The sequence below is a fragment of the Eufriesea mexicana genome, unplaced genomic scaffold (assembly GCF_001483705.2).
Source record: "Eufriesea mexicana isolate 0111107269 unplaced genomic scaffold, ASM148370v2 scaffold620, whole genome shotgun sequence".
Lineage (NCBI taxonomy): Eukaryota > Metazoa > Arthropoda > Insecta > Hymenoptera > Apidae > Eufriesea > Eufriesea mexicana.
Window position 1 is genome coordinate 513576 of NW_016908778.1, and position 27338 is coordinate 540913.

Sequence of the window (27338 nt, forward strand, 5' to 3'; positions counted from 1 at the left end):
TACACATGTTTTACTCCTCTTCGTACGTACCATAAGCTCTTCGATTTTTAAATCCCACTGTAAATAAATTACACTGTGCAACACGATTTTTAATCTGTATTATCCATTTGGGAATTCCTGACCGTGTAACTTCAGATTCTTCTGATGAATGTTCATTTCCGAATTCTATCTAACTATATTTATATTTCATACACGTATTAAATATGTGTTCAATATTTGTATAACGTTACCGAATATGAAGGTAGTGATTCAGGTAGTGTCACAGAAGAGTGGGGACCACAGTGTGGAAACAACAGACTTCTTGTCCGCGACGCATAGTAGGGTCGGCAGGGCCGTAGCTACGTGTAATCGAGGTCGACAGTAAATGCTCGATTGACCTCCATAACCATTAGAATGAGTCTACTAACATTTTTATTTTTCGTGTAATCCTTCATTTTAGTTAAAAATCGCGCATTTTTCCTGAGCGAAACATGTGATTCCGGCGTGACAGTCAAAGGGTTAGACTTATTACCAAGAGTTATTTTGGGAGAAAATAATTATATACAGCCATTATTATAAATTGTAAATTATTATAAAAATATAACTACCTTGTACCAACTTTTCAAATTTTATTGGCTCTAAAATTTCAATTATTGTTCAGTTCATGAACGACTTTCTCAAATTTCATAATCACAAGTCTAACTCATGATGGTACATTTTGCTCATATATTACGCCACAAGTCATACTCAAAGTAGCACATTTGATTCAACCTGTTCATTACGAATCAGATTAGTAAGACGATTTAAACCAAGTCATATAATACGAGTCAAACTGGTATATTAAGTCAAACGGGTTAAATATTAAGAAGACTGTTATCAGTAAGTAGAAAATACTTTTTAATGTAAAATCTAAACTGTTACGTGGCACTTAAATAATTAAGTGTACGATAAATACTTATTATATAAAAGCTACATAATCATAAATAGACGAAGAAAATAGTTATCATTTGGGACGCTGTATTTATGGTATTTTATTATATTATATATAGTATTTTATGTCAATAAGCATTACAAAATCAGTAATCAAATATCACAGTATTACATTAATGCGCATTTAAGTTCAAATAAATTGGAAATTGATGTCGAAATTTTCATGAAAAAGATTGCTTCGAGTAAACCTCTGAAATAGTAATTTTCAAAACTTCTTTTTGGAAAAAATCATGAAATAAAAATTAATTTCTATTTAAATAGAAGCAAGTTATCACTAAATTTCACAGGAAATTCTCGAAAGATGGAATTATAAAAATAATATTAATTTTTAATTACTTTGGTTAACATTATGAATTAATAAAATTTTTGTTGGTTATGAAAACCATTATCGATGAGAGAAATTTAATTTTAATTAAAGTGATTAATATGAATGGCCAAAATTTTATTTGAGTATCGACCTCTATTATATTATCGATTATCAGAGTTTTATTTTGGTTATCCATAACCATTATCAATAGCGAGGAATTTCTTTTTCTCACGAGAATTAAATTTAGTCCAACTTATTGTCAGTTCTATGGATAAGAACTATCCCTATCGTTCACTATATTCATAGAGTACTCCACTAAAAGACTGCTGATTACAGAAACATAAATTTCGTGTCTCCTCGATGATTTATTCGTGCAGCTAAAAAATAGAAAACAGGTACAACCTGTTTTAATTGGTTCGAACGATATAATAAAATCATCCAATTAAATTAGTCCATCGCAAAAGTAAAATCATTTATATACTATATTTTGAAATAGATTTATCATTATAATGTCATATGATATCGATTTGAAATGACCCCTCTTGAAAACTTGAAATATTAAACAAAGTATGGCGATAGTGAATTAATAGTAAGTAGTAATTAATACTTTGACTGCCATGCACTTTTTATATAGTACACTCAGAGGACCACGATAAAATTTCCATTATTCTTATGATATAACGACGAATTATCAAACAATATGACAAAAAGAAAAAGAAAAAAAAAAAATGGTTGATTAATGTTTTCTATTCAAAATTCTCTATTTATTTAAGTCGTTTAAATTTTCAAAAAATGGTTAAAATAAAATAAATAGGAATTACGAAAATTAGTAGTGCCGGATACTAGTCACCACCATGGCAGTCAATGTTTAATGAATTGAATTGAAATTTAAAGTTAATTAATGTTTCTTTTTTATTTCCAAAAATTAAAGATAGTTATAATATGGGTTTCGATTCTAAAAACAATTATAAAAAATGATTTGTAATTATATATCGACTCTACATGAGTTTTATAAATATTATATTTATGTTCAATATCGGTTACAATACTCTTCGAAAATTTAGGAACTCTAATGATACGTAACCAACAAGATCAATTTTGCTTTAAAAGTGGAAGCGAAAAGTGAATTGTAAAATTATGAATAACCCACAACAGTAACATATCATACCAATTTTAATTACTGCAAAGTCATTAATGCATAAAATTAAAAAATATGTTATAGAATCGATATGAAACTGACATAACCTTGCTTTTCAAGAACAGAAATTGAAACCAACGTAAACCAGAACCATTATATTCAAAATATACATCATTATAACCCACAACAGTAACATATCATAACAATTTTAATTAGTGCGAAGTCATTAACGCATAAAATTAAAAAATATGTTATAGAATCGATATGAAACTGACATAACCTTGCTTTTCAAGAACAGAAATTGAAACCAACGTAAACCAGAACCATTATATTCAAAATATACATCATTATAACCCACAACTGTAACATATAACAATTTTAATTAGTGCAAAGTCATTAACGCATAAAATTAAAAAATATGTTATAGAATCGATATGAAACTGACATAACCTTGCTTTTCAAGAACAGAAATTGAAACCAACGTAAACCAGAACCATTATATTCAAAATATACATCATTTCGGTGTTTGTAACTGTTGGAAAACTTTCCAAAATTTTTGGGGCTTACTTGCAAAATATTCCTCGAGGTGCGTTTTTATTTCATTTATGGATTGGAACCGTTTGCCACGGAGAGAATTTTTTAATGACAGGGACAAGTAATAGTCGGGTGGAACAAGATCTGAGGATTACGGAGGATGCGGTAGAATGTCCCAATCAAACTGTAACAGCTTTTCTGATACATCTAATGCAACATGCGGTTTTGCAGTGTTGCGATGACAACCAACGCCTCGTCGGTTCGCCAATTCTGGCCGTTTTTCTGCTATGTTAGCTTTCACTTTATCCAGTTTTTGATAGTATTTGGCAATTTTCGGCAGTTTTTGGCAGCATTTGGCAGTATTTGGCAGAATTGCCAGTTAAAGTCATTCCTAGCATGGTACGAGAGAAACTTATGGGACACCCTAATATGTCAACGCAAATATGTTATACGTTTTTCATAAATACGATAAATACAGTTTGGACCACAAAGAACTAAGTAATTGCAGTTACAAACTACAGATCGTCTATAGATGGCGCTACTGGAAACAATTAACCCTTTACACTCCGGTCGCCATTTAATAAAATTCTGAAGATCGACATTAATACATTGTTGACCGGTGACGAGTTAACTCGTCTTTTCCTGTCCAAACGTTGTTGACCGATGACGAGTTAACTCGACATTGCACTTGCATTATCCATTTCAATTTATGAAACCCAGGGAGATATAGAATATTGCGTGTGAAAGTGATTTTGAAAATTGAATTACAAAATAATAACCGGTGAGATGACATAGTTTCTATGTAAAATTGCCGGTCAACAAAGTGTTAATTGACATATTGAATTTAAAATAACTTTTTCGAAAAATTTCTACGTTTTCTAATATTTTTTGAAATTTTTAATAATTTCAGAAAAATCGAACGTCAATCTCTAATAAATGTAACAATAAAGATATCTGCAAAATTTCATAATAATTGGTCGATTGGATCTTGGGATACCTTGCACACCGTTTGTAGAAACACAGTTTCGAGAAAAACGTGTTTAAAATTTCGAAACGTAATTTTTCATACGTATTCTTAATTCTTCATTAATCGCTCATTGCTGCCTGGTACATATAACCATCTGCTTCGACTTTAGTCTATTGGGCGGCTGATAAACTGGATCTATGAACGGATTTGACCTTTTTAGAATTTTTAAACAATCGTTTACTAGCTGTTTCGATCCTTTCTTCGTCGACATAATCAACACAATGCAACAACTATTGATCTCACGATTAAATTCATAGTGCTCATATTTTACAAGACACAAGAAAAGCCTTCATCGAAGATATTAGCAGAAATATAAGGAATAATTTTCGCGTTTGTAATGCCGCGAAATAAACCTTTTGGAATTAAATAATACTATCAAAATTTGGTTTCAATTTTTATTAGTAGCAATCAACGTGCTCACCCTCGCCAATAGATCGGTTCCTACTTGAAGGAGGCTCCAGAAACACTCTCGCAAGTCCACGACTCCCTCGACCTCTCATAAATACAAGTTCCTATGCTAAGTATTCCCCGTCTAAGGCAGTGTCTGCTACAAAGTAGAGCCATCGATCTCATAGTCTAAGTTTTCATTTGTAACCTTTTTGTATGTTTTGGTTCTTTTATCTGTATATTATTGTATCTAGTTTCTGACTAGAACTGGCGCTGTGGGATGAACCAAATGCTGATAACGCAATAAAACGTATGTTAAATTAGAAAATAAAATTGGAATTGGCCAGCTAGAAAGCCTTATTGACGAGTCCAGGACGAAACGAATCTCTTCCCTACGTCCAGCTGCTACGTGTCATAGCACAACGACCTAGGGGATACCAACCTACCGCACCGCAGGAACCACACAGTCACCATCACAACCCCGTGGAGCGGACCCCCACAGATCATTCCACCCAAAGCAGACCAAAAGTAGACATGTGTATAATGTCGATCCCTCGACTTTTCTGATATTACGATCTATAAAATCGATTCCATGCTGGCAGACTGTTACGTCAAGTCGATATATACAGTGCCTCACGAAAATATTCGGACACTTAGGTATGCCTGAATTAATCACTTAGTATCGCAGATACTTATACACGGATCGTGTTCGTTATTTATTCTGTGGATAAGAAGGTTATTTAAGTTGACAAAACCATGTGTTTTATTTAATAAATTTATATGGATTTACTATAACAAATTATAAATAAAATGATACCCTATTTTCACGTCACAAAAATATTCGGACACTTAGGTATGCCTGAATTAATCACTTAGTATCGCAGATACTTATACACGGATCGTGTTCGTTATTTATTCTGTGGATAAGAAGGTTATTTAAGTTGACAAAACCATGTGTTTTATTTAATAAATTTATATGGATTTACTATAACAAATTATAAATAAAATGATACCCTATTTTCACGTCACAAAAATATTCGGACACTTGGCATAAATAACATTATATAACCCTAATTTGTTTATATAAACACATTTTTTAATATTTTGTCGCATAGCCTCTTTGCTTCAATACGTGCCTCAATCTGTTGGGCATATTAAAAAATGATTTTTTCCAAGTAATTCGTACTGATAGCAGCCCACTCTTCCAGCAACCTTTGTTTTAGTTTCTCTTTTGAGTTAATTGCTGTCTTTCGTATTCTGTGATCTAACTTATCGATAAATTTTCAATGGGATTGAGATCCGGCGATTGTGGTGGAGGATGAAGAACTTTCGGGCAACGATAAAGCAAGAATTCTTGAACAATGCGTGCTTTATGTTTGGGGTCGTTATCCTGATAAAACTTAAAATTGTCGCGAATTCCCATTTTTTCTGCACTATTTAATAAATTATTTTTCAGTAGGTGTAAATGACAGTTTTTGTCCATGACGGTGTCAATAAAAACTAAATTGCCAATTCCTCTGATCGAAATACAGCCCTAAACCATCACGCTACCTCTGTTGTGTTTTACGGTATCTCTCGTGTTTTGATGGTGGAACTCTTCATTCGCTTCCCGCCATACAATTCTTTTTCCATCTGAATTATGGATGTTAATGGAATACAAGTTCATCCCGAAACAATTCGGAGAACTCTTAAGCAACACGGTTACAACGTATCTGCGATACGATGTGATTAATTCAGACAACCTTGGTGTCCGAATATTTTTGTGAGTCACACTGTATATACCGATGCGTTACGGCACGCAAGAGATCGCTAATCGGGTTTTAACTTCCTTAAATATTGGTTGCTCTAAAAGCTGGGACCATTCGTATATTATTTTTAAGACTTCACATTACTGTTTAACACTTTGACTGCCACGTTGGTCATATATGACCGGCCACGGTTTCTCCTATGACGCCACGGTGGTCACTGGTGACCGGTCCGCTTGAACCACTTGAACTACATTGAACTACATTGAATGAAAATTGATAGTTAGTGCATTTCGAATATAACCGCTAATTAGAAGATACTTTGAAATAAAAAGTGCCCCATCGAACAATTACAAATTTTTATTAGGACATCAAAAACATAGAACAAATCTTGCATCTAGCAGTGCACTCCCGTGGAGTCCTGAGGGAAACATGTGATTTCGGCGTGGCAGTCAAAGGGTTAAGACAAAAAAGAAAATGGATTTTTTCAAAATTTCGAACTGCCCTGCCCCCTTAACCGTTTGAGTCCCAGAGGGTTTTGAAAAAACACTATCGAAGAATCCCAAACAGCGCGACCGCGCTTTCTCTAAATGAGTACGAGAAATCCCAAGCGGCGTGATAGCGCTTCGTTTATTTTACGTCGATAAATACCGATCGGCGCGATAGGGCTTCTTGTACTTTATGCAGCACCGAAAATGGAATAAAAAGATCACATTTAATTTGTATGCAATATAAAAAAAGAATTCATCCAATATGTTTTGATAAACACCGATGTTATAAATTATAGGTGTTACTCTCCATTTAAATTGTTTGTTCATAACATAAAAATATTTTTAATTTGTAATTCGTTATTTTATGAAATACATCTGTATTATTACATATGCGTACTGTAAGTTTATAAATATTTCAAGTTTTGTTCGATAAAAATTATTCAGAAGAAAAATATTTTATTTTCTAATGTATTATTGCACTATTATTATAGTATTGTACCTATTGTAAAATATATTATTTACATTAAAAGAAGGGACTGTGTGATGTAATTGCGTCAGTAAATCTGAGCACGCGACTTCGACAGTCTGTGATGCACCGTCAGTTGTCCACAACGCTAAAAATGTGCTTGGTTTACTCGACATAAAATCTAAACAGCGCAATCGCGCTGCTTGGGATTCAAACGGTTAAAGAAAGGATACTTTATATGGGTACGTATGTTAAATTTGTCAAAAATCATTATCAAAAATCACTGAAGATCATAAATATTATTTTAACGCGTGCCGAGTACAGTTCTAACTTATCGTCTTGCGTGAAAGAAATTTTTCGGAATTCTTGGAGTTTTTGAATCGGTTGAGGTTGCGTAAGATCTTAAGGTAAGTTGATCATTCGATAATAAAAGAAAAGAAACACGTTAACGCGATCAACATCATCGACTTATTTTCTTCGACGTATCATACAAACGTTATCATAATTGAAACATTAAATCTATGAAAATGATCGAAAATAATAATTATAAAGACAATTCGTATAACTGCTCAAGACCCTTCGAAGAAGAATAAAATGGACGATGATCTCAATCGTGATACCGCGCGATCACCCTTTTTTATCAAACAATTATCATTTATTGACTGTTTTAACGAGATACAGGTGTACGTGTCACCTTTTCCTCTCTATTTTCCTTCGACAATAATTGTCCATTCTACTCAGGTGTAGTCGGCTGAAAACAACAATGCTGTAGAGGAGTAGAGACTACTGCTAATTTCTGTAAGCGGTCCGTGCAGGAATAAAAGTGCAACCTAAAATTCGATTTGAATATTTGCATCGTACAAATTTATAGTGATAAATAAATTTCAAAGGTAAAAAAAGAGAGAATAGATCGAAAGAATAAATCAGCTCCAATTGCAAATTTAATCTAATCTTCTATTAATTGCGCTTGAACCGATTTTCGTGTAAAAAAAAAGGTTTAAACACTGTCACCCGTCCATCAAATTCGCATACAATAATCTACGATTAAAAGACAAAATCTAGAAACAATATTACACACACAAAATATATGAGGAAATCGTCATGGTGAAATGGAGAGATCGGTAATATGTACTATCGTTTTAAAGGTAGCACTTAATTTCCGGTGCTTCGAGCCGCTATATAAAGATATTAGAATGACAAAGAGCCACCGTGTTACCGGTTCTTCGAGCAAAGCGATCCCCACGAGCGAATCGTGCATCCGCTGTCACCAAGTGGAAAGACATTATTAGCGTAAAAAGGAACAGGATAATGAAGGGTTCTTGCGCAACGTAAGATACAGATGTATCGATATACACACAGAGCCAGCTAAGCATTCTACGAACGATCGAACTGTCGAACGAGAAAAAATACGTTAGCTTTTGTACCATTGCAAGGAACATTTGAAAAGTACGATTCAACTGAGCATAACCGTACTCGAATATAATAGTAGCTTGTACAAAGTCAACTTAAAAGATTAATAAATATTCGAAGTAATAAATAATTTACAATATCGCTAAAGATAAAAATTAAAAATAACTAACGAGGAAATTATTTTATTCGTAAGATAATTCGGAACAATTCTCTCGTTCCAACGTTTCGAACGATCGGGTCAGTTAACACGATTTACCCACGACTCATTATCGATTACGATTGATATTGTTTCTCGGTCCAGCCACGCGTCCACGAAGCCAAGGTCGTGACACTTCCCAATATATTTTACTTCTAACTTGCCAATCTTGCACGGACTAAACGTTACTCTCGCTTTCGAGCGTCCATTTTGAAAAGATATAACACGCATTTAATACGCGTAGTATTAAACGATACTGGAACGCGGTACCGTAGAAATACCGAAAGGCGTTTAGAAACTATAAGCGAAATGTATAGTTGGGAATACAAGTACCTCGACTTTAGGACGGTAGGTCCAAACAATCGCCTGCCTTCAGGCAAGGGACCGATAAGGTCCAACAGCGGTCAGAGCTGTGATTGGTTGAAACAATATGTGGCTGTCGCCCGCCATTCTGGGAGAAAATTTATCAACGTACAGTTGCTCTGTTTGCTTGCCAACAGAAATAAGAAAACGAAAAATGTAAAATAAAATACAAAGTACATTCGTTGAGTTTCCTACACGTTTCCTATACGTGTGAGTGTTACAAGCTGTATAACATACGCATGTATTATAATGTACATTACTGTTCGTTTCAACCGATAAGATTGTTCAAAGAAAATAGTTTCCCAGAACGACAGACTATGCCCAATCTTTCGAACTTTCCACAGAACGTCTTTATTCGGAACAACTTGATAATGTGACACTCAATAAATAACAAAACTTCTACATGTCCAATTCTGTCATCAGATTGTCCTGCCGAATCTCAGAACGAAAGGAAAGCGCGGTCGAGAAACAATGTCTGGCCGTACTTTAACAGCCTTAAGAGACGGGAAGCGCCTCTTTCGGCTGAATTCCGCACTGAATTCTATCGGCCTGAAAGTAGACGCTTGCACGAATCACCTCTGTTTCCGATAAAACGACAGCAGCGGAAAGACACGATTCGGAAAGACAACCCCAGGAAATGAAGTATATTCATAACGATGCGTAGTTCTTTTAGGTACGTACACGTGTTGTACGGCGCGGTATGCTGTTTCATAATTTTTCTCGAAGTAATGATAGAAGTCGAGAGAAAGAATAGACAAACAGGGTGCCTACTGAGGTGAACCTTCAGGAAGTGAAAGAAGATTTACACAAATTCGTATTTTCACAGACAAACAGCTGAATTACACAGCTTTGTACAATTCATAATCTCTATTATCATCAACATACAGTAAGCGGAAAATATCTCTCATGGCTTTAGTTTGCAGCCTCCTCTTGCACCGTCTTCGCCACACTTTCGCAATACGTTTACGTGCCAACTTCCGTTAGTCTGAAACCATGAAACGTATGAAAAGTTCAAGGTTTGGCGATTATAGTATCCGTAAATAAAGATCCGATCACCGCCAACCTACGAAACACTGACTCCATAAATCATATTTTTTGGTTCTTTTCTTGCCTCATAATTTATCGCAGGTTATGTTTGTGAACATCGCGATGTATTAACTTAAATATTTAGACGATGGTTTTGCAGAGATTTCGTTTTGCTATCAATAGACACCCTGAAGAAATAATGAAATGATAAAAGAAAATAAATGGAGGAATAATAATGGAAGAGATAAATAGAGGAAATAGGAATTTTCCAATGAATTAAGTAAAGTATCATCCGATCGTAGAGTTTGGTATTTATAACAAAACTCAACACAATTCCTAATATACCTGAATGACAAATCATTTATATCTAAATAAAATTATGAAAACAACCATATACTCCACGATCGGAACATCGATAATTTGGCATAGGATAAAGTAAAGAAAACGGCGTGAGTCGAGTGTAGAGAGAGCTGATATCGGTTTTCCTGAGCACCCTCCGTACTTACCACTCACTCATGCGTCGCCAACACGTTCCTTGCAAAGGAAGAGGGCTTCACAGATCGAATCGATCACTTCTGCTTTGTGACCAACAAATTACAATCATTTTAATAACTTATCGTAATTGCAATTGTGGAAATCTTAACATATCTAATAATTCGTTAACCGTTCTACGAGTGACACCAAAAAGCCACACAAGCAAATATTTCTTTTCTTTTCTTTCCTTTTATAATTGTCACTTTCTGCTATTTCACTTTTTCCCAATAATGCAATGACTCGCAACGTGTCTAACAAATTTTAAATAATATTCTAAAATTATCAGATTCTATTTTACGCGTTGAAACCGATTACGAGTTTCTTCTATAATATCGTGTGATCTCTTGTATATTAATCGTACTACCAGCAATTTAAAATGTATTATTTTACCACATCTTATCTTTTGTTCATCAGCATATGTAAGCAATGAGATATTAAGATCAATTATTTTTGCAAGCAATGGAATAAATTTAAATTTAGAATGAGCTCTAACGTTAGATGAAATTTTTCTAATTTCTGTGACATTTCTAGCAGATAATAGATAAAAGGAGCTCATCGAGTACAGAAAGTGACCTAACAAATATAAATAACAACTTTATCTAAAAAATGCAAGTTCATTTCAGATATTTACATACAGAAATATAATTATGACAAAATTCTTTGTTAATTTTTTAAGTATTTGCTTCTATCGCTTTTTTTAATTCTTTTGAGAGAAATATTGAAATCTATCATTTGCCAAAATCATCCTATATAAATATATATAAGTATATAAAATAGTGCACCTAATATTAGAACCTTGGACTTCGTTATTTCTACTAATACGAAAAATGTATTAAGAAGATTAATTACTTCATTGAAAAGGATAAATATTGCAATAATAAAATTTTACTCCAAAATATTTCTTAAGATTTCGAATTCGTGAATTTCTATTGCAGTAAAATCTTCACTAGCACAAATTTATAACCGAAGCAAACAAGTTCAATCGCGGCACACAGATGTGCTGCTGTTACAAAGATGTAATTTAATATACAGGGTGATTTTCTCGTTAGAATATTCAAAAATGGTGTCGTTAGGGTAATATCGCAATGGGAATGTCAGGTTTGTCTGATTTGTCAACTGACCCTTACTATAACTTAACCCTTTGCACTCGAGAGGCGTATCGAAATCGAATAATTCTACGTATTAATTATTATACGATTTCTCATTTACTACTGAAAAAAATATCGTCAGCCTTATAGCAGAAAATCTTTGAACTCCTATTCTTCTTTAGGAAGAAAAATTCTTCTCAGAAAATCATCGAGTGCAAAGGGTTAATAGACTAATATCGCTCTTTCACTATAGCGAAGATGATCATTCTCGTTTCTTCGAGATCCTTATTTGGAATTTTAATTTCTAAGTAATACATTTGTATACGCGCATCTCCACTACAATAGTAAAGCACTATTGGCATGATGGGTTACGGTGAAGCTCATAATATGAGGTTCCCATGGTAATATTTTCCTAGTGACACCATTCTATATTCTAGTATCACCCTATACATAAACAACGATCGAGTAGTCTGATGAATTAATAAATATCAAAATTTAATATATATTTTGATCGTAGTTAACACTTTCATGGTAGCTGATGCAAAATTATATATCTCCTTGACTTATCACTGATTGTCGTTAATACAAAATTATGTATTTTTCTAAGCTTTAATTCATATGGATTACCTCATGCATAAATTTCATAGAAACTTTACCAACGTGTTCTACGAGTTAAAGTATATTGAAAATTTTATTTAAACATTCGACTATAAATGCTTTATTAAGTCGAATAAGACTATGAAATTCAGGAAATAACGATACTCGGATTTATTCGAGTTATAAAACATGCTAGGGACATATAAATAACGTTATGTGTGATATAAGTCAAAATTTAGCAAATGGATATTTCACGATAAATATCGTAACATTACGATCCTGGGATAAAAGGATCTTCCAAGAAGTCAAAAAAATGACTTTTTTTTGAAAGAAAAGAGTTAGAAAATCACTCATAAACTGAAAACACGGGTATAAAAAAGAGATAAACGAACTTTGGTAATTGCAAATGAAAAGTAGTTTCTTACAGATTATAGATCTATAAGAATTCTATAAAAATCCAAATCTAACAGAAAAAATCGGACATCACATTGGATGTAAGAAATATTTGGAGATAAAAACAAAAAAAATACAATTTTCGCCATATTTGCAGAACGATATCAAGAAAAGTCTTCAAAATCAAATTTGATTTGCAATCATACGATTTTTTGATTGCTAAGTTTTGAAATTAGTCTATTTTTGACATCTGCGAGTAAAAGCATATAGTTTTCATCGTCAGTAGATTAAAATGGAATAATTTTAACAAAAATTAATCTTCTGATATGTCTCTGCAAATATGGCGAAAATCGAGTTTTTCAGATTTTATTCTGGAATATCTTCCACGTTTGATGTGACAACCGACTTTTCCTACCAAATTCGAATTTAGTACTCAAAAATCTATGAGAAATTAATTTTCATTCACAAAAATCAAAGCACGTTTATCTGATTTTTATACCCGTGCCTTCATTTTGAAAAGTATTTTAAGTGTTTCCTTTGCTAAACACGAAAAAGATGCATATTACGATATCATTCGTTAAAATTGAAAAATTGTTTATACGTTGCCTCAAAAATAGAAAACATGTCCTATCTTTTTGGATTGGAGTGTAGATAACCAAAAATCAACAGATTAGTACTCTAACTTTTGTGGTACACATATGAGATATAGATAACTTTTCTCAAATTTTAAAAAGTATGTAATTATAAACATAACATTTTAAATGTTTGCAATGTTTGCCCTTTTCCTAATGTCAAAACTTTGCAGCAATCAATTTTACTTTTTTTCAATATTATGGACAAATTGAATTTGCATGAAGAAAAGAATATAAACTGTGAAAGTGTTAACTAACTAAACAAAACAGTTTTCCATACTTGGCAGTATACAAGTGTTTGCTTCTTTTTTGAATAATTTTATAAATAATTTGTAAATGAAAAATATGGAAGTATATTTTATGTCTATTAACTTACTGAAGTAAGTTATATTGTCATCGTCTCAATACACATATAATTTATGTTTAGAAGTGTAAACCTTTTCATTATCATTTGGATATAAATGATTTTATTCTCTATCCACTCAATTTTACTCTTCAATTATTATACTATTTCATTTAATCTTTTTCTTTTAATATTTTTGCACACCACCAAAGACAATAAAATTACTTCAAGTCCTAATATTAGGTGACTCACTCTGTGTACTAGACATTTTACTTGACTTGCAAAATATTTTCACTATATTAACAACACAAGTAACAATTTCAAGAATTCAGATTTCTGATCAGCATATATGAATAACTAAACAATCTCTGCTTACAATCAAGTTTTCAAAATTTCAAAATTATTCATCTTTGAATCACATGATTCTAGCAATATATTCTATAATCAGTAATATTTAAAATATTGTTTTTAATACAATAAATATATGATTTTTTAAATTATTTTTCCAAATATTACAGTAAGAATGAAATTCCCTAATTATTTTTTTGTATTTTCAGTGGCAAAGATATGGAGATAAAAAGATGCGATTATATTACTGAGAGATATTAACAGTACTGAAATTTTGAGAAGAAGGATCTTAAAAAGAAAATTATAATTTTATCTGTTGACATAAACTATTTTAAACTATTTTTTATACTGTTAATAAAATTTGCAAACTAAATATAGGTGTTTACATACATATACTGTGCCATACGTTGCAGAAATCTGAATATCTTTCCTGTTATACAGTAAAATATCTCTTACAAATTCACTATAAGTGAACACGACACGTAAGTGGTAATTTAAAACACCACGAAAGATAGTACACAAAGAGAAATGTGAACTGTGGCCCAAAAGTATATCGACTCGATCTGGAACGTTAACAAAATAAAAGTTGTGACAAACTAACCTGAGGCGACAGAATGTTCACACTGCGGCTTGTTTTTCTTAATACTCCTCAAGCAAGGGAATCAAATGAGACGACTGACATGTTACAAAGCATATAGAAATCAAGACCTTCACACGGTTAATATATACACCTAATAAAATGGATAAAACATTTTGGTTAAAAAAAGGAAAATAAATTTAAATACTTAATTCAAGCAAATTTTCTGCCAGCTGCAGTGTGAAACGCCACCTTTCCGCGATCGCGTCTCTCCAAGAGAACACTGGTGCAGAGGCTGAGAAACAGCGCGTGGAAACGGTCTACCGTAAAATAAAAGAACAACCGATGATTGTATAGAAATTCGTTCTACTTAAAATCAGCTGAAAGATCCGATACCTTCTTCCAGATCTGACTTCATAATTCGTATTACGATGAGCAACGTAAAATTGCTTACTTGTGACTTTACAACAATAAAATTTCTTTATCAAGAGCGCACGATTTTTCTACGCGGAAAAGCTTTCGTGCTCGTACAGCCATTAACAACATGATATCACCATCCCTTTTAATAACTACAATTTTAATACCAGGTACTCAGATGTAACAACAAATATTTATAGAAAACATAATCCGAAGGTTCAAACAACCGTTGGTAGATTCTAGGCAAACAACAAAATTGATTTCACAACAAAAAACAGATTTCGTTGCTCACCTGGGATTTCAAACTCCTTCGGAAATTAGTTATGCTGTTGCGCTGATATCACGCGACCACGTACCACGTGTGAAAGCGAATAGAATTGTTCATTCGATATCTTTACTGGCATAAAAATCGAAGAGGAACGACCGACCGTTTCCACTGCACCTGGTAAACCCTCTCAGGCACTGACGTGATGTGTTTTGCAATGATATTATAAAAAAAAAACAAAGATTTTGCTAACTTCGTGTGAACTTCGTAGGAGAGGATGCGTCAAGTGCAGCCGCGGCCGATCAACGAAGTGTGCCCACGCGAGCTAACATGTTTTACGCGTGCTTTCCTCCTCTTCTCAGTCAGGTCCGGACCCTAATAAAATTTAGGGGCGGGCCCAGAGCACGAAGTGCAGTGGCGGAGTGGGCCCGTCCATAGGAGGTGATCATCTGAAGCGTGGATGCATCATTGGAGCCAACATTGGTGCACCAGGAAAACCCATTGGAGTTGCGAATGCCGGATGCATTGCCCCTGGTGGCAACGCTCCTATCATCCCTGCAAAGGATAATATACTGTAAATTTAACATACTCCCAATAATCTTTCTTTCCCAGTTCTTTTTTATATCTCTTATATTGCATGTTTTGAACAATCTGTAAATAATCTTCTTATGTACTTACGTCGCGAGAATACTCGTCAAACATAAAGAAAAAAAAAAAAAAAAAAAAAAAAAAAAAAAAAAAAAAAAAAAAAAACCAAATTACATGTGTGTTTTGAATGCGCACATATTTCTCCTCTTTGTACTCCGTCTTCTTCCTCACGTTTAACAAAAATTTCGTAGTTTTCTTTTTGGAGACCGCGCATCGTTCAGTAGAAAAAGTATTCGTCGCAAAATAGTTGCGGAGTTTTGAAAGAAACGTTGAAATTTTTTAAATTTACTAAAATAGAAACGAATAATTTAGTAAACCTTTTTCTTTAAGTTTTTAAAACTTTTAAGTTTTTCGCGGGGAATCGAATACGAATTAAATATTTCGTTTCTTCCAATACATCCCGAACTAATTTAGAGAATTCTCAGTCATCTGAACGGGAAGTTGTCTGACAGCCGATCGATGGCATTTCCTCACATAAAATTTACAAAAACGATATTCTTTCCGTAATAAATCAAAAAAAATAAAATAATAGTCTCTTACCGTTATTTACCAATTATTACTATTTTAAATAGAAAGGTTTCCAAATTGTTAGAAGAATATCTAAAATAGATCAAAAGGTGAAATAAAAAGGAAGAAAAATCATATTGAAAAACGAAATGCTACTGATCTTCGATTATCAACTGAGCACATTTTATATTTACTTCGACGGTGCTCTCTTTTGAAAAATGATGAAAAGTTTCAAGTTTTCTAGGACTACATCATACACCCATAAGGGTTTATTATTGGCAGCCCACCTACGTCTATCTAGCATTTTATCAATGCGAATGGTCAAACTATATGAGGAATTGAGCTCAACATGCAATGTGCCGCATATGCAATACAAGTCACAACAAACTCACAAAGGTGATACCACGCAAAACCTCACACCATACATAGGAAACTCATTTGACTATTTCTTTTTATAACTCGAGCGAATCGCTCGGCTGCCAGCCGATCTTCCAAGTCACTGCTCCAAAAGAGCTTCCACGAATAAAAATGGAGTAATGAAATAAACGTTAAATTTCTCTCTTCTATTCTAATTTTTGATATGCTTTTTACTAGTTTCAAAGGATTTCAATAATGTGAAAGCATCGAATTAATTTATTTGTTATTTTTATATTATTCAAATCCAAACCCCCATCCGAGGAATATTACTTATTTTCCTTGAAATATGGTTCTACTTAACATTTACTACTAAGACACGGTATAATTCAGAAAGAATGTTAATCAAAAGTGATTCCCTTATTTACCAATGTTAAATTAGACATCTCTATCATAAAAATGTAAGAAACAGCTGCAATGAAGTGTTTGTACGAGTTATAGTTTTATATATATATTGGGTAACGTGAAATTATTTACTTACTGTGATTTGACTTCAAATATCTAAAATCGTTTGTGTGACACAAAAGCTAGGCTATGGTGTGAGGGAGATACATTACGTTCGTTCTTGTTGCAAGTCTCTTTTTATCGTGATACACGCGACAATAATAAAAACAGTAACATTAACAAATGTTCTCTTCCCTCTTTTTTCTTTAAACTTATTTTTTTTTCTTCTAAATTCATATTTTCATATATTACAAAGTTTTTTTTTTTTTTTAGAGAAAGTGACACTAAAACAGGTTGATTAACACTAATAATATTATAAATAATTTAAAACTATCATCTATTCTAAATATTGTTTTTATTGAATGTAAAATTTTTTTAAATTTAATATCCTTAAAGAAATACAAAGAAGGAAGGAACCGTCATTGAAACTATGCATTGATTCTTTTCTATTCTTTTTTTTCTTTTTTTTTTTTTTCTTTTTTTTTTTTGTTATTTAGAATGACAACTTCGAACGACTGTCAGTACCGTGCCCAAAAAGCGGTTTCTTCACTACTATATCACAACACCAGGATTTCAAGCTATATAAGTAATATGAAGAGGTAGGATGGTAACACGGTTGGCGAGGTAATGGCAAGTGAGTCATAAGAAGAATATGGTTAAATCGAGATAGTGAATAAAGAAGCTAATGGAACGAAAAAGAAAAAATCATATGTACGATGAACCAGCCGAGCGGCCGAAAATCGAATCAATTTCATTGTATTATTTTTATCAATTGAGAAAAAATATATCTATGAAAATATATATATATATAGTGTATATATGTATATATACCGCGATTATAAAAATATAAATCTAGCGTAATCGTGCTTCTGATACCGAGTACTCTAGTTTCAAGAAGAGGCATTTCACGTCCAAAGAGTCGTGATGTGTCCAAAATCAAAGTGTGGTTGTCCGGCGTTGAAGGAATCAGAACAGATGCAATATCGTTGGCCGCTCGACCCACCTGCCCAGTGACAATAATATAAATATACAGAAATATATATAGGTGTATTAATATGACAATGATGACAATAATAATAACAATAATAATATTAATTAATAAGAATAATAATAAATATAACGATGTATATATAGATATATATAGAGAGAAATTTTATATATATATATACGTATATACACACAAACACACACACACATATATATATATATATATATATGCATATGTGTGTGTGTTGTGTATATATATATATGTGTGTGTTTGTATATATATAAATATATATAGATAGATATGCCATGTCACCGCATGCTAATTGCTAAGGACCAACCTTGTTGCGCTTGTATAAAACACGGTTTTAGTAACCAGACTGGGATCGTTCAACACTCACCAAGGAGTGACTGGGCGCCCTGCAAACGCACCGTTAAAACATAAACGTACAAGACACGCTGTCGTCGATTCTGGCATACGGATGAATCCTGAGCATGCTAGTATCTGAATAGTCGTATTACATTTTTTCTGTTTTTTTTTCCCCCCCCTTTAAATGTCCTTGTGTTTAAAATATCTCCCGTGTACCTGGTCAAAATTAATCCCCCCCAAATCTAATTTTTGTCTTCTGTCACTCTCATTCATCCATAACACATTCCTAGCCATCGGGCAAGTCTAATTTGTTGTTGGAGGCAGAGGGTAGGGGCTGCATAGTGATGGATGAAGTGCAAAGGTATATTATACTGCATGTCAGATGGAAAACATTTTTGTCTTAATGATTGATCTATATTTCTATTAAATGGATCATATAAACCTCAAGCTTTTGGGTAAACCTATTGTCCGAAGTTATCTCTCTAATTGAAAAACATTTAGAATTTCTTACTTTAGAATCAACATGATCATTATAATATAAACGAAGGTTTACTTATTCTTACAGCTGATTAATAAAATATATTGCATATCAAGAAAATATACTGTATATATTCAATGAAATGTACAATATATTACCTATTATTCTTGATAGATTGAACCTATTGTATCTATACATATTTGTATGTCAATATATTTTTCTTCGGTTCAAGTACTTGAAACATGATTTTTCACTGTCTTTGAAACAAGTAATAAATGTTGAACTATCGAAGAAATATTAATTTTTTTTAAACATATTACGAAAATTTCCATAATGATATTAAAAAAAAATAATTTCTTATCTAACAAAATACAATAAAATTGCACCAAATATTTCAGTAATATATCTTCAATAGCTCTAAATAAGATACTGAAAAGGATACATATAAAAACAATTTGATTCAAATTTAATAATATTTACGCAGATTAATGCATATTGATGAGGTGCTCTCGTCGAAACAGAGATGAGTATTTAAAATTAGAGAGACTTACCTGGTGGTAGGCCCATGGGGGGCGGTCGCATCATGTTACCTCCATGAATCAGAGCAGGTGCGGCTAGAGTCATAGTGGGTCGCATAAGCGGTGCCATCAGTGCAACAGAACTAACAGGCATTGCTGCAGATGCAGGAACCATTACTGCTTGTGGAGGTCTCTGAAATCTTTGTTGTTGTTGTTGAAGTGCATTTAATGCCGCTTGTTGTCGCTGCTGTTGATCCTGAAATGCAGCAGCTGCATTAGCAGCAGCAGCTTGTTGTTGCTGCTGTTGCTGTTGTTGTTGTTGCTGCTGCAATGCAACAGCTTGTTGATTGGCATCAGCAGCTTGTACAGTTCGAGCTTCTTCACTTTGCCGCCGTTGATACTTTGGAAGTCTTGCTCTAATTTCCTCCTGAAGCATTTAATTTTTATATATATATATATCTTCTATATCTATTAATAGTATATAAATAAAAGATAATTGACTTACTAAACTAAGGTCTTCTGGAGGATGAATGATTTTAATGGCAGCACTAGTAGTGGCTATAAGATTTACTTTCTGATCATTTCCAATATTATTATTAGTGCTAGTATTGCTATCTGCATTACTATATGCAGGGAATGTTGGCTTAACCGGTCCTATAGATCCACCAGCCACTGATGTAATTGGCTTAAAATCTGTGCCCAAAGGAGAAGTCACGGCTGTAGATGCAGCAGTTGAAACAGCTGCAGCACTTGGAAATAATGGTCGCGTTGGTGGTATGGATGCACCTGACACTGGTGGTTGTATACCTGGTGGCATACCTGGCATTCCAGGCATCATACTATAAAAAAAGAAAAATTGATTACTTTGTTCTGCTATTTCTATACTTTTGTTATGATATTTATAAATTTAAAAACTTTAGATTGTATTTACCTAACTTGCATTAAATTAATATCAGATATTTAACTCTTCTTTTGCGTTGTCTGGTTTTAAAAGAATAAATTATACATACCCAGGACCCATGAAAGGTGGACCTACAGGACCCATAGGTCCCATCATATGATGCATGGGTGGTGGGAACTGTCCCATTGGTGGCATACCAGGATGAGCTGCCATACCTGGCATTACGCCTGGCATCATATTGGAACCTGTAGGCATTGCTCCTGGTGCAGAACCTAATAAACCTTCTGGTTTTGCTTTCTTTCGAACTGGTTCATCTTCACCAGAACTTGGTGAACCAGGTCTACCTCCATTTCTTTGCCTTTCATGTTCTTTTGCATCATTTGGTGGTATACCTTCCATACCATAAATTTCTATTTCAATATTACTCCGATTTGGCAAAGAATTAGGTACCTTATCTATAGCTTCTTTGTGTACCTGAAAAGTTAGTATGATGGCAATTTTATAATACCTATACATTTTCAAACTTGAATATCACTAGGTGAAGATTGATTGATAATACCTGCATACAATGTATACTAAGTCCTGGTCCCGTATAAAGCTTCTTATGGCAAATGTGACATTTAAAGTGTTTTGCTTTTTGATGTTGTATAAGAATTTTTTCATCTTCAAATTCTCGATTACAATACCTTAACAAATTAGTCAAGGAAACATATATGATGTACAAGAATAAAAATGCACATAACATATCCTTAAAAAAATCTAACAGATAATTTAAATATATACAAAAATTATATTTGGTATATGATTTTATACCTTTAATTATTCCAACCCATCTATAAAATGAATTGAAATATAAAGATTTATAATAAAAGAGAAAATAGTCATATATTTTTGTCAAATCTATAAACACATGCACATATTTCATTTTGAGCATTCAACGAAAAAGAAACTGATAACAGTTGCATATAAGTAATTATAATGATAGAGATAATAATTATAAAATAACAAGTTCAATCCACAATAGATTTTATTAGTATACATAAAATTCTTTCGATTCATATTCACCTCACATGTTTTTGAATTGGTAAAAATCTTTGAAAAAATTTGAAAAAATGCAGGTAATATCTCCAAATATTCCAAAATGAGATACATTTGTAAACATTATGCAATAACATGTTTAAATACATTCTTTTTGCAAAAATACAAAATGGAAACTGAAAGGCACGTAAACTTTTCAAAGATATTAAGGTCAATATAACCTCTGTTTATAGAGTAAAGGTTGCTTTAATATTTCAACAAAAATTAAATAACAAATATTAGTTAATTATAACATATTCAACAATATCTTAAAAAGATATATTTTTTCAATATTTAGCTTTTAAATTCGTTTCTATTAATTACAAAATATATTCTATATACTTTGATCATTTGAAATACCTCTATTACTTATATACTATAGCTATAATAATTGTTTGTAATAATCTTTTTACTGGCAGAAAGATTTTATAATAATCTTTTTACTGGCAGAAAGATTTTTTGACATTTTAAAGTTATCTCATGGCTTACTACTCTTAGAAGTAGATGTTTAGATCATTTCAATAACCTATAACCAACAAATATTTAACATAAAGTAAAAACAAGAAGTAACATTTATTCATATTAATAGAATATTTTAAATTATCATATTATACTCTAACAATTTTTTACTTCATAACTTTATATCTGTATATTGTATCATGTCATATATTTAATAGGTCTTTTAAAGCATTAGATTTTATTCTTAGGAAAACACTAAAAAATATTATGTACCAAAAAAAAAACAACACTAGATGTGAAAGAAAGAATCACTGCTATATATACTATAATTAATCTAAAGATAATAAGAAATATATAGACTATAATAATTTAATAGTTATAAAATTATATAAATGCAAATATATATTATTCTAACCACCTTCTATAATATAAGATACATTGATATATTACTTTACTTCATATTAAAGATTGTTCCAAGATATCAAAGTATTGAATTACAAATCAAAATTGTCCAAATATCCACAATTCTATTTAACATAAAGGTATATCATTTAAGAAAAAAGATAAAGGCCATCTTGAAATTTTTATAAATCTTCCACCAATGAAAAAATTATTTCTCACATATTATGGCCTTTCCTGTAACATATATCTTATAGAGATAAGACATTTTCATAGTTCTAAAAATAACTTATTGTTATTAGACTATTCTATACAAGATTATATTAAATAGAAAATTTATCAAAACATATTATAAAATATATATAAATCTTAATTTTCAAATAATTTTTCTTATAAATGAACATAATATTTCACTCTTTAACCTGTTATCATTATTAATAGTATCATTATATTAAAGGATGAATAAATATAAATATAAATGACACTTTATAACAATTTAAAAAATTGTATTTTAGTGAAATCTTAAAGTTTTATATTTTAATAAATAATATAGAGGCCTATCCGAAATAAACTTTAATAGCATTTGTCAAAATTTGTTTCGACAAATACTTTAATAACATAGGAGTGTAAATCTATCGTAGTTAGCAAATAAATACCTTTACGATAATGAAAGAAATGTAGTCGAATATAGTTGCTAACGAAATATCGATTTTTCACGCATTCAGCCACTTTAACTCGTCACACGCTTTTACTTAGTGTGTTAAAAATGTTGTACGATATAGTAAGAACTTTCGAATCAAACTATACTAACACAAGGTAATACGAAAATTAATACAATCTTAATTCCTCTAATGTTATAATTACAAAAGCAATATAATCGTAATTTTGATTTATGATCTAAAAATACAGTTACGTAAAGTATCCCATAATAAAGGGTATTTTGAAAAAGGATACCAACACCAGGGTCTCGACTGCTTCTTCTTTTTACGTCCCATATTTTCTTTTTAACTTCTGGCAATTTAAAATTAATATAAATATGCCACTAAATGTTTTACGCCCACGTAACAAGAATTTAAGTCGTAAAGTAACTGCCCCGCACACACACGTAAAAATCGACGATGTAAAATGGCGACTGCATCTTTTCCGTATTTGACGGAAGGAACTGTAACCAATAGTATTACCCAAAAATTACTAGCTTGTTGAACTAAATTTTCCCTATCAACTTTCTAATTTCAATGAGAAACATTACTAATTGTTTATATTCTATTGGAATAATATTTACTATTAAATTCAAATGAACAAATCATTTCTAATAAATAAAACTTATGTAATTTTAAATTATTTTACTCTTATGTTATAATCTGAAAAAATTCTATATTTATGTATAGAAATAAATTTTTTCCAAATTTAGCATATTGGTACATTATTCAATAAAAAACTTTAAACATTTATTTTCAATATATACTTAATTTGTTAAAACGTTTACATAAACAAAAATTCATATACCATTTTATAACAATTGTTTTATATTTTAATTTCTTATGTAATTTGTAATATTTGTGTATCTTGTTTATTGTACCAAATACGTTATATATATAAAATTATATACAAATATTCACGGAGATATAAATTCATGTTTCATACATATTTTCAATATGAAGACAATATAAATGCAGACAATATATATTTATAATAATTAATTTAATGCTGTAAACAAAAAGTATTACTAGTAGGGTAAATTAAATAAACGAAAATACGTATATATATTAATATAAAAAATACTAATATAGAGATTATCATCTACAATCACATTTTATGTTTGCATAGAAGTTAAAAATAAAATTTGCATGATAATTTTACAATGACAATCATTTTGACGTAGTGTTAACATTTAAGAAGTATAAACATAGAAATATTTTGTAAACAATAAAAAGACCTCCGTTAGCTGCAAATCCTTTGTTTTAATGGAAGATCACTCTCAGAATCACTGGATTCAATAATAGCACCAGGTTCATCATCTGAAGAAGAATAATCTTTTTGTTTTACTTCTACTTTCTGTGTTCTTTTAGGCTATAAAATAATAAATTTTGTTAATTGAATTAGTAAATTTGTTCAACATACATAAAATAAAGAAACAAATTTAAGTCATAATACCTTTGGCCAATTTTTAGCTGGCCTTTTAGGGGTATTAGTTTTTGGGACGTATTTATCAGCAACTCCTTCGACACGCCTAATATCAAAATCTTGATCTACTTTAGTTACAGTTTGTAGTCTTTGTTCCTCTGATGTTACATATAGATCATCTGGTTGATGATAGCTGTTATGTACTTCATATGCTTTTTTACTGCAAAATAAAGCAGCACATACTGTACATTTTATTAAATCTTCTGGTACAGCTTCTCTTTCTTCCTGTTAATTACAAAGATAAAATATAAAACCTTTGTAACACAAATATGTATATATAGTATTTATTTTTTATTTATTTATTTATTATTTTACTTGAGTATGAGCTCTTTCCAAATGTCGTTGCAAATTGAATTTTATGACATACTCAGCACCACATAAATGACAATAATATACACTGAGGGCATCATTCATTGAATTCACTTTGATTTTATTACTAGGCGGTGGTGTTGCTATTGGTTGAAACAAATGTACCATTCTAAAAGTTAAATTATTATATAGAATTAAAATGTATTTAATAATTTAATACTATTAAAATAATTTACAACCTTTTATGTATAGATCGATAATGATAATCTAAAGCCTTTTCATTATAAAATAATACATCACAGTCTTCGCACTTTTTATGTTGTTCTTTTCTCTCACTTTCAGATGAATCATGCGATACTTGATGATTATCCCTGTGTGTCTAATGAAAAAATAATAATATATAAAATTAAAGGAAATAATACATAATATGTATTATTTATATTATAAATGAACAATGTACTTTTAAAGGAAATTGCATCCCACAATAGTGACAATAAAATTTTGTTGGTGAATTAGGATGAACTTTAAATCTGTGTCGTATTGTTGCAGTAATTGAATCAAAAGCTTGTCCACACATATCACATTGGGTATCATCATTTTTGCTTGTTTTCACAGGTCTACCACGAGTATCTATTTCTTTGTTGGCATGCTTCCTATACACACAGTATTTAACTTTTTACATATAATTAAACTTTCTATTTCTAAAACACAGTTTCAGTAACAAATTCAATAAAATTTGTTTGAACTTATTTTTCTTATTTTCTTTCTCTAGAAATGGGTTGCTAAGAACTCCATGAAAAAAAGAAAATTTAACAGATTATATTCAAATTACATGGTAAAACCTAAAAATATAATTTCAATTTTTCTTCTCTCTATATATATAAATTTAACTGGTTAAAAACTTATCATTAAATGAAACTTCTATTTATATAAGCATAAAATTTCAATTGTTAATTAGAAATGTAAATAGTTAAAATATATTTAAGCAAAACATATAATCTACATATTAATATATGGAGTTAATATAACAAAAATTAAATGATGTCATATTTTGTTTGTTATACAGATCTCTACATCTAATAACATTATTTTCATTAATTTCATAACTTCAAGTTAACTTTTTTATTTTATAATACAATCAATTATACTAAAATACATTTCATATATAACATTTTCTTAATTCTAAAGTACAAGATAATATTTGAATGAAATAAATACTTATAAATTATCTCTGACCAAAAATACTAAATTTTATAAATTAAAATGCAAAATTTATAATAAAATAAATTATATTAAAGATAATAAAATTTGAAATATTATTAAAATGAAGTTTTTCTAAATCTAAATTTTATCTTAATTTAATTTACTATTTGAAAAAAATTTTAATCATAATTCTATTGTTATTAACTTATTGAATTATTTAGTAATCATATTTTAAGTATTTTGTATGTAATTGATCAGCAAAATTAAATATATTTTTAAGTATAATACTATATTGCTGATATAATATTAATTATTGATTAACAACTATCACAAATATTAAATAAATAATATATCAATTACTTAAAATATTCTTTGAATATATACTAATAAACGAATTAAAATTCTATACAATGTTTTTTCTTAAAAAAGGTAACTTTTTAAGCATATTTAAAAATAATTTGATTTTTAAACGTGTTTAAATATGTTTCATGTTATTATTTATAATTATATTAATATAACTTGTATTTTGTTATTACTGTTTATTATTATCAAAGTGAATATAATTCTGTCTCGAAGTCAAACAGAAAATATAAGCAATTGGAAATATGGCGCGAACGATACTCTATCGGTAATGTAGCTAAATATTATCATTAACATGTCAACTGTTTAAAAACATTTGCGTATATTATAAAACTTTTACTTTAAAATATGTATTGCAATAGGATGAAAAAATAGCTTATATATGTAAAAATATCTTTGTTTTATAAGATTACTTGCTTGGTTATGAACATATCAAAAGAAATATTTCCTTTTAATACCTAAAATGTGCCTGCAAAGCTTCCTTGGATTCTAATTTTGAGTCACACAAAACGCAATTGTGTTGGCCTTTAGCACTCATTTAGGCGCGAATTCTTATTTCAAAAAAACATTAGAAATTTACCGGACGTCTTTGCGCCAGGTAGTATAACATACAAGTTCTTCACTTTTTATAATTCGATGGTAATAGCTATACTCAACCAATCACGATCCGTAACAATATAATATTTCTTCTTTTAGAACATTATAGTTTTTCAACATATATGTCTTTTATTTGTGGTTGAATGTAAAAAATTTCATAGAACTCACGTCCGCGTAGAAAAATCAATTTTCGGCCATTTTATTGGATTGAAAGTCGCGCCACCTATCATATG

The 27338-nt window shown here is 30.9% G+C and overlaps 2 protein-coding genes across 4 annotated transcripts; both read right to left on the bottom strand.

Moving 5' to 3' along the window:
- Positions 1 to 8607: 8607 nt before the first annotated feature.
- BuGZ (Bub3 interacting GLEBS and Zinc finger domain protein) lies at positions 8608 to 23447 on the bottom strand. Of its 3 annotated transcripts, none has more exons than XR_001890126.1 (7): positions 23407 to 23447; positions 21077 to 21203; positions 20627 to 20991; positions 20122 to 20455; positions 19650 to 20043; positions 15507 to 15808; positions 8608 to 10018 (listed from the first exon to the last, which is right to left on the bottom strand). XR_001890126.1 is itself a non-coding variant. In XM_017898162.1 (7 exons), exons 1-6 carry the CDS (start codon positions 23445 to 23447, stop codon positions 18172 to 18174), a joined length of 1359 nt encoding a protein of 452 aa, XP_017753651.1. In that variant the 3' UTR covers positions 15737 to 15808; positions 18143 to 18171. The 3 variants fall into 3 exon arrangements, 2 of the variants coding, with proteins under 2 accessions (XP_017753650.1, XP_017753651.1); XM_017898162.1 differs by lacking the exon at positions 8608 to 10018 and adding an exon at positions 18143 to 18269 and having other exon boundaries at positions 15737 to 15808; XM_017898161.1 differs by lacking the exon at positions 8608 to 10018 and having other exon boundaries at positions 14479 to 15808.
- A 919-nt stretch (positions 23448 to 24366) lies between these two features.
- LOC108546190 (zinc finger imprinted 3) lies at positions 24367 to 27292 on the bottom strand. Its single transcript, XM_017898139.1, has 6 exons — positions 26967 to 27292; positions 25406 to 25598; positions 25185 to 25324; positions 24952 to 25114; positions 24607 to 24861; positions 24367 to 24522 (listed from the first exon to the last, which is right to left on the bottom strand). The coding sequence occupies exons 1-6, from the start codon at positions 27044 to 27046 to the stop codon at positions 24394 to 24396; spliced, it is 960 nt and encodes a 319-aa protein (XP_017753628.1). The 5' UTR covers positions 27047 to 27292; the 3' UTR covers positions 24367 to 24393.
- Between the last annotated feature and the right edge of the window lie 46 nt (positions 27293 to 27338).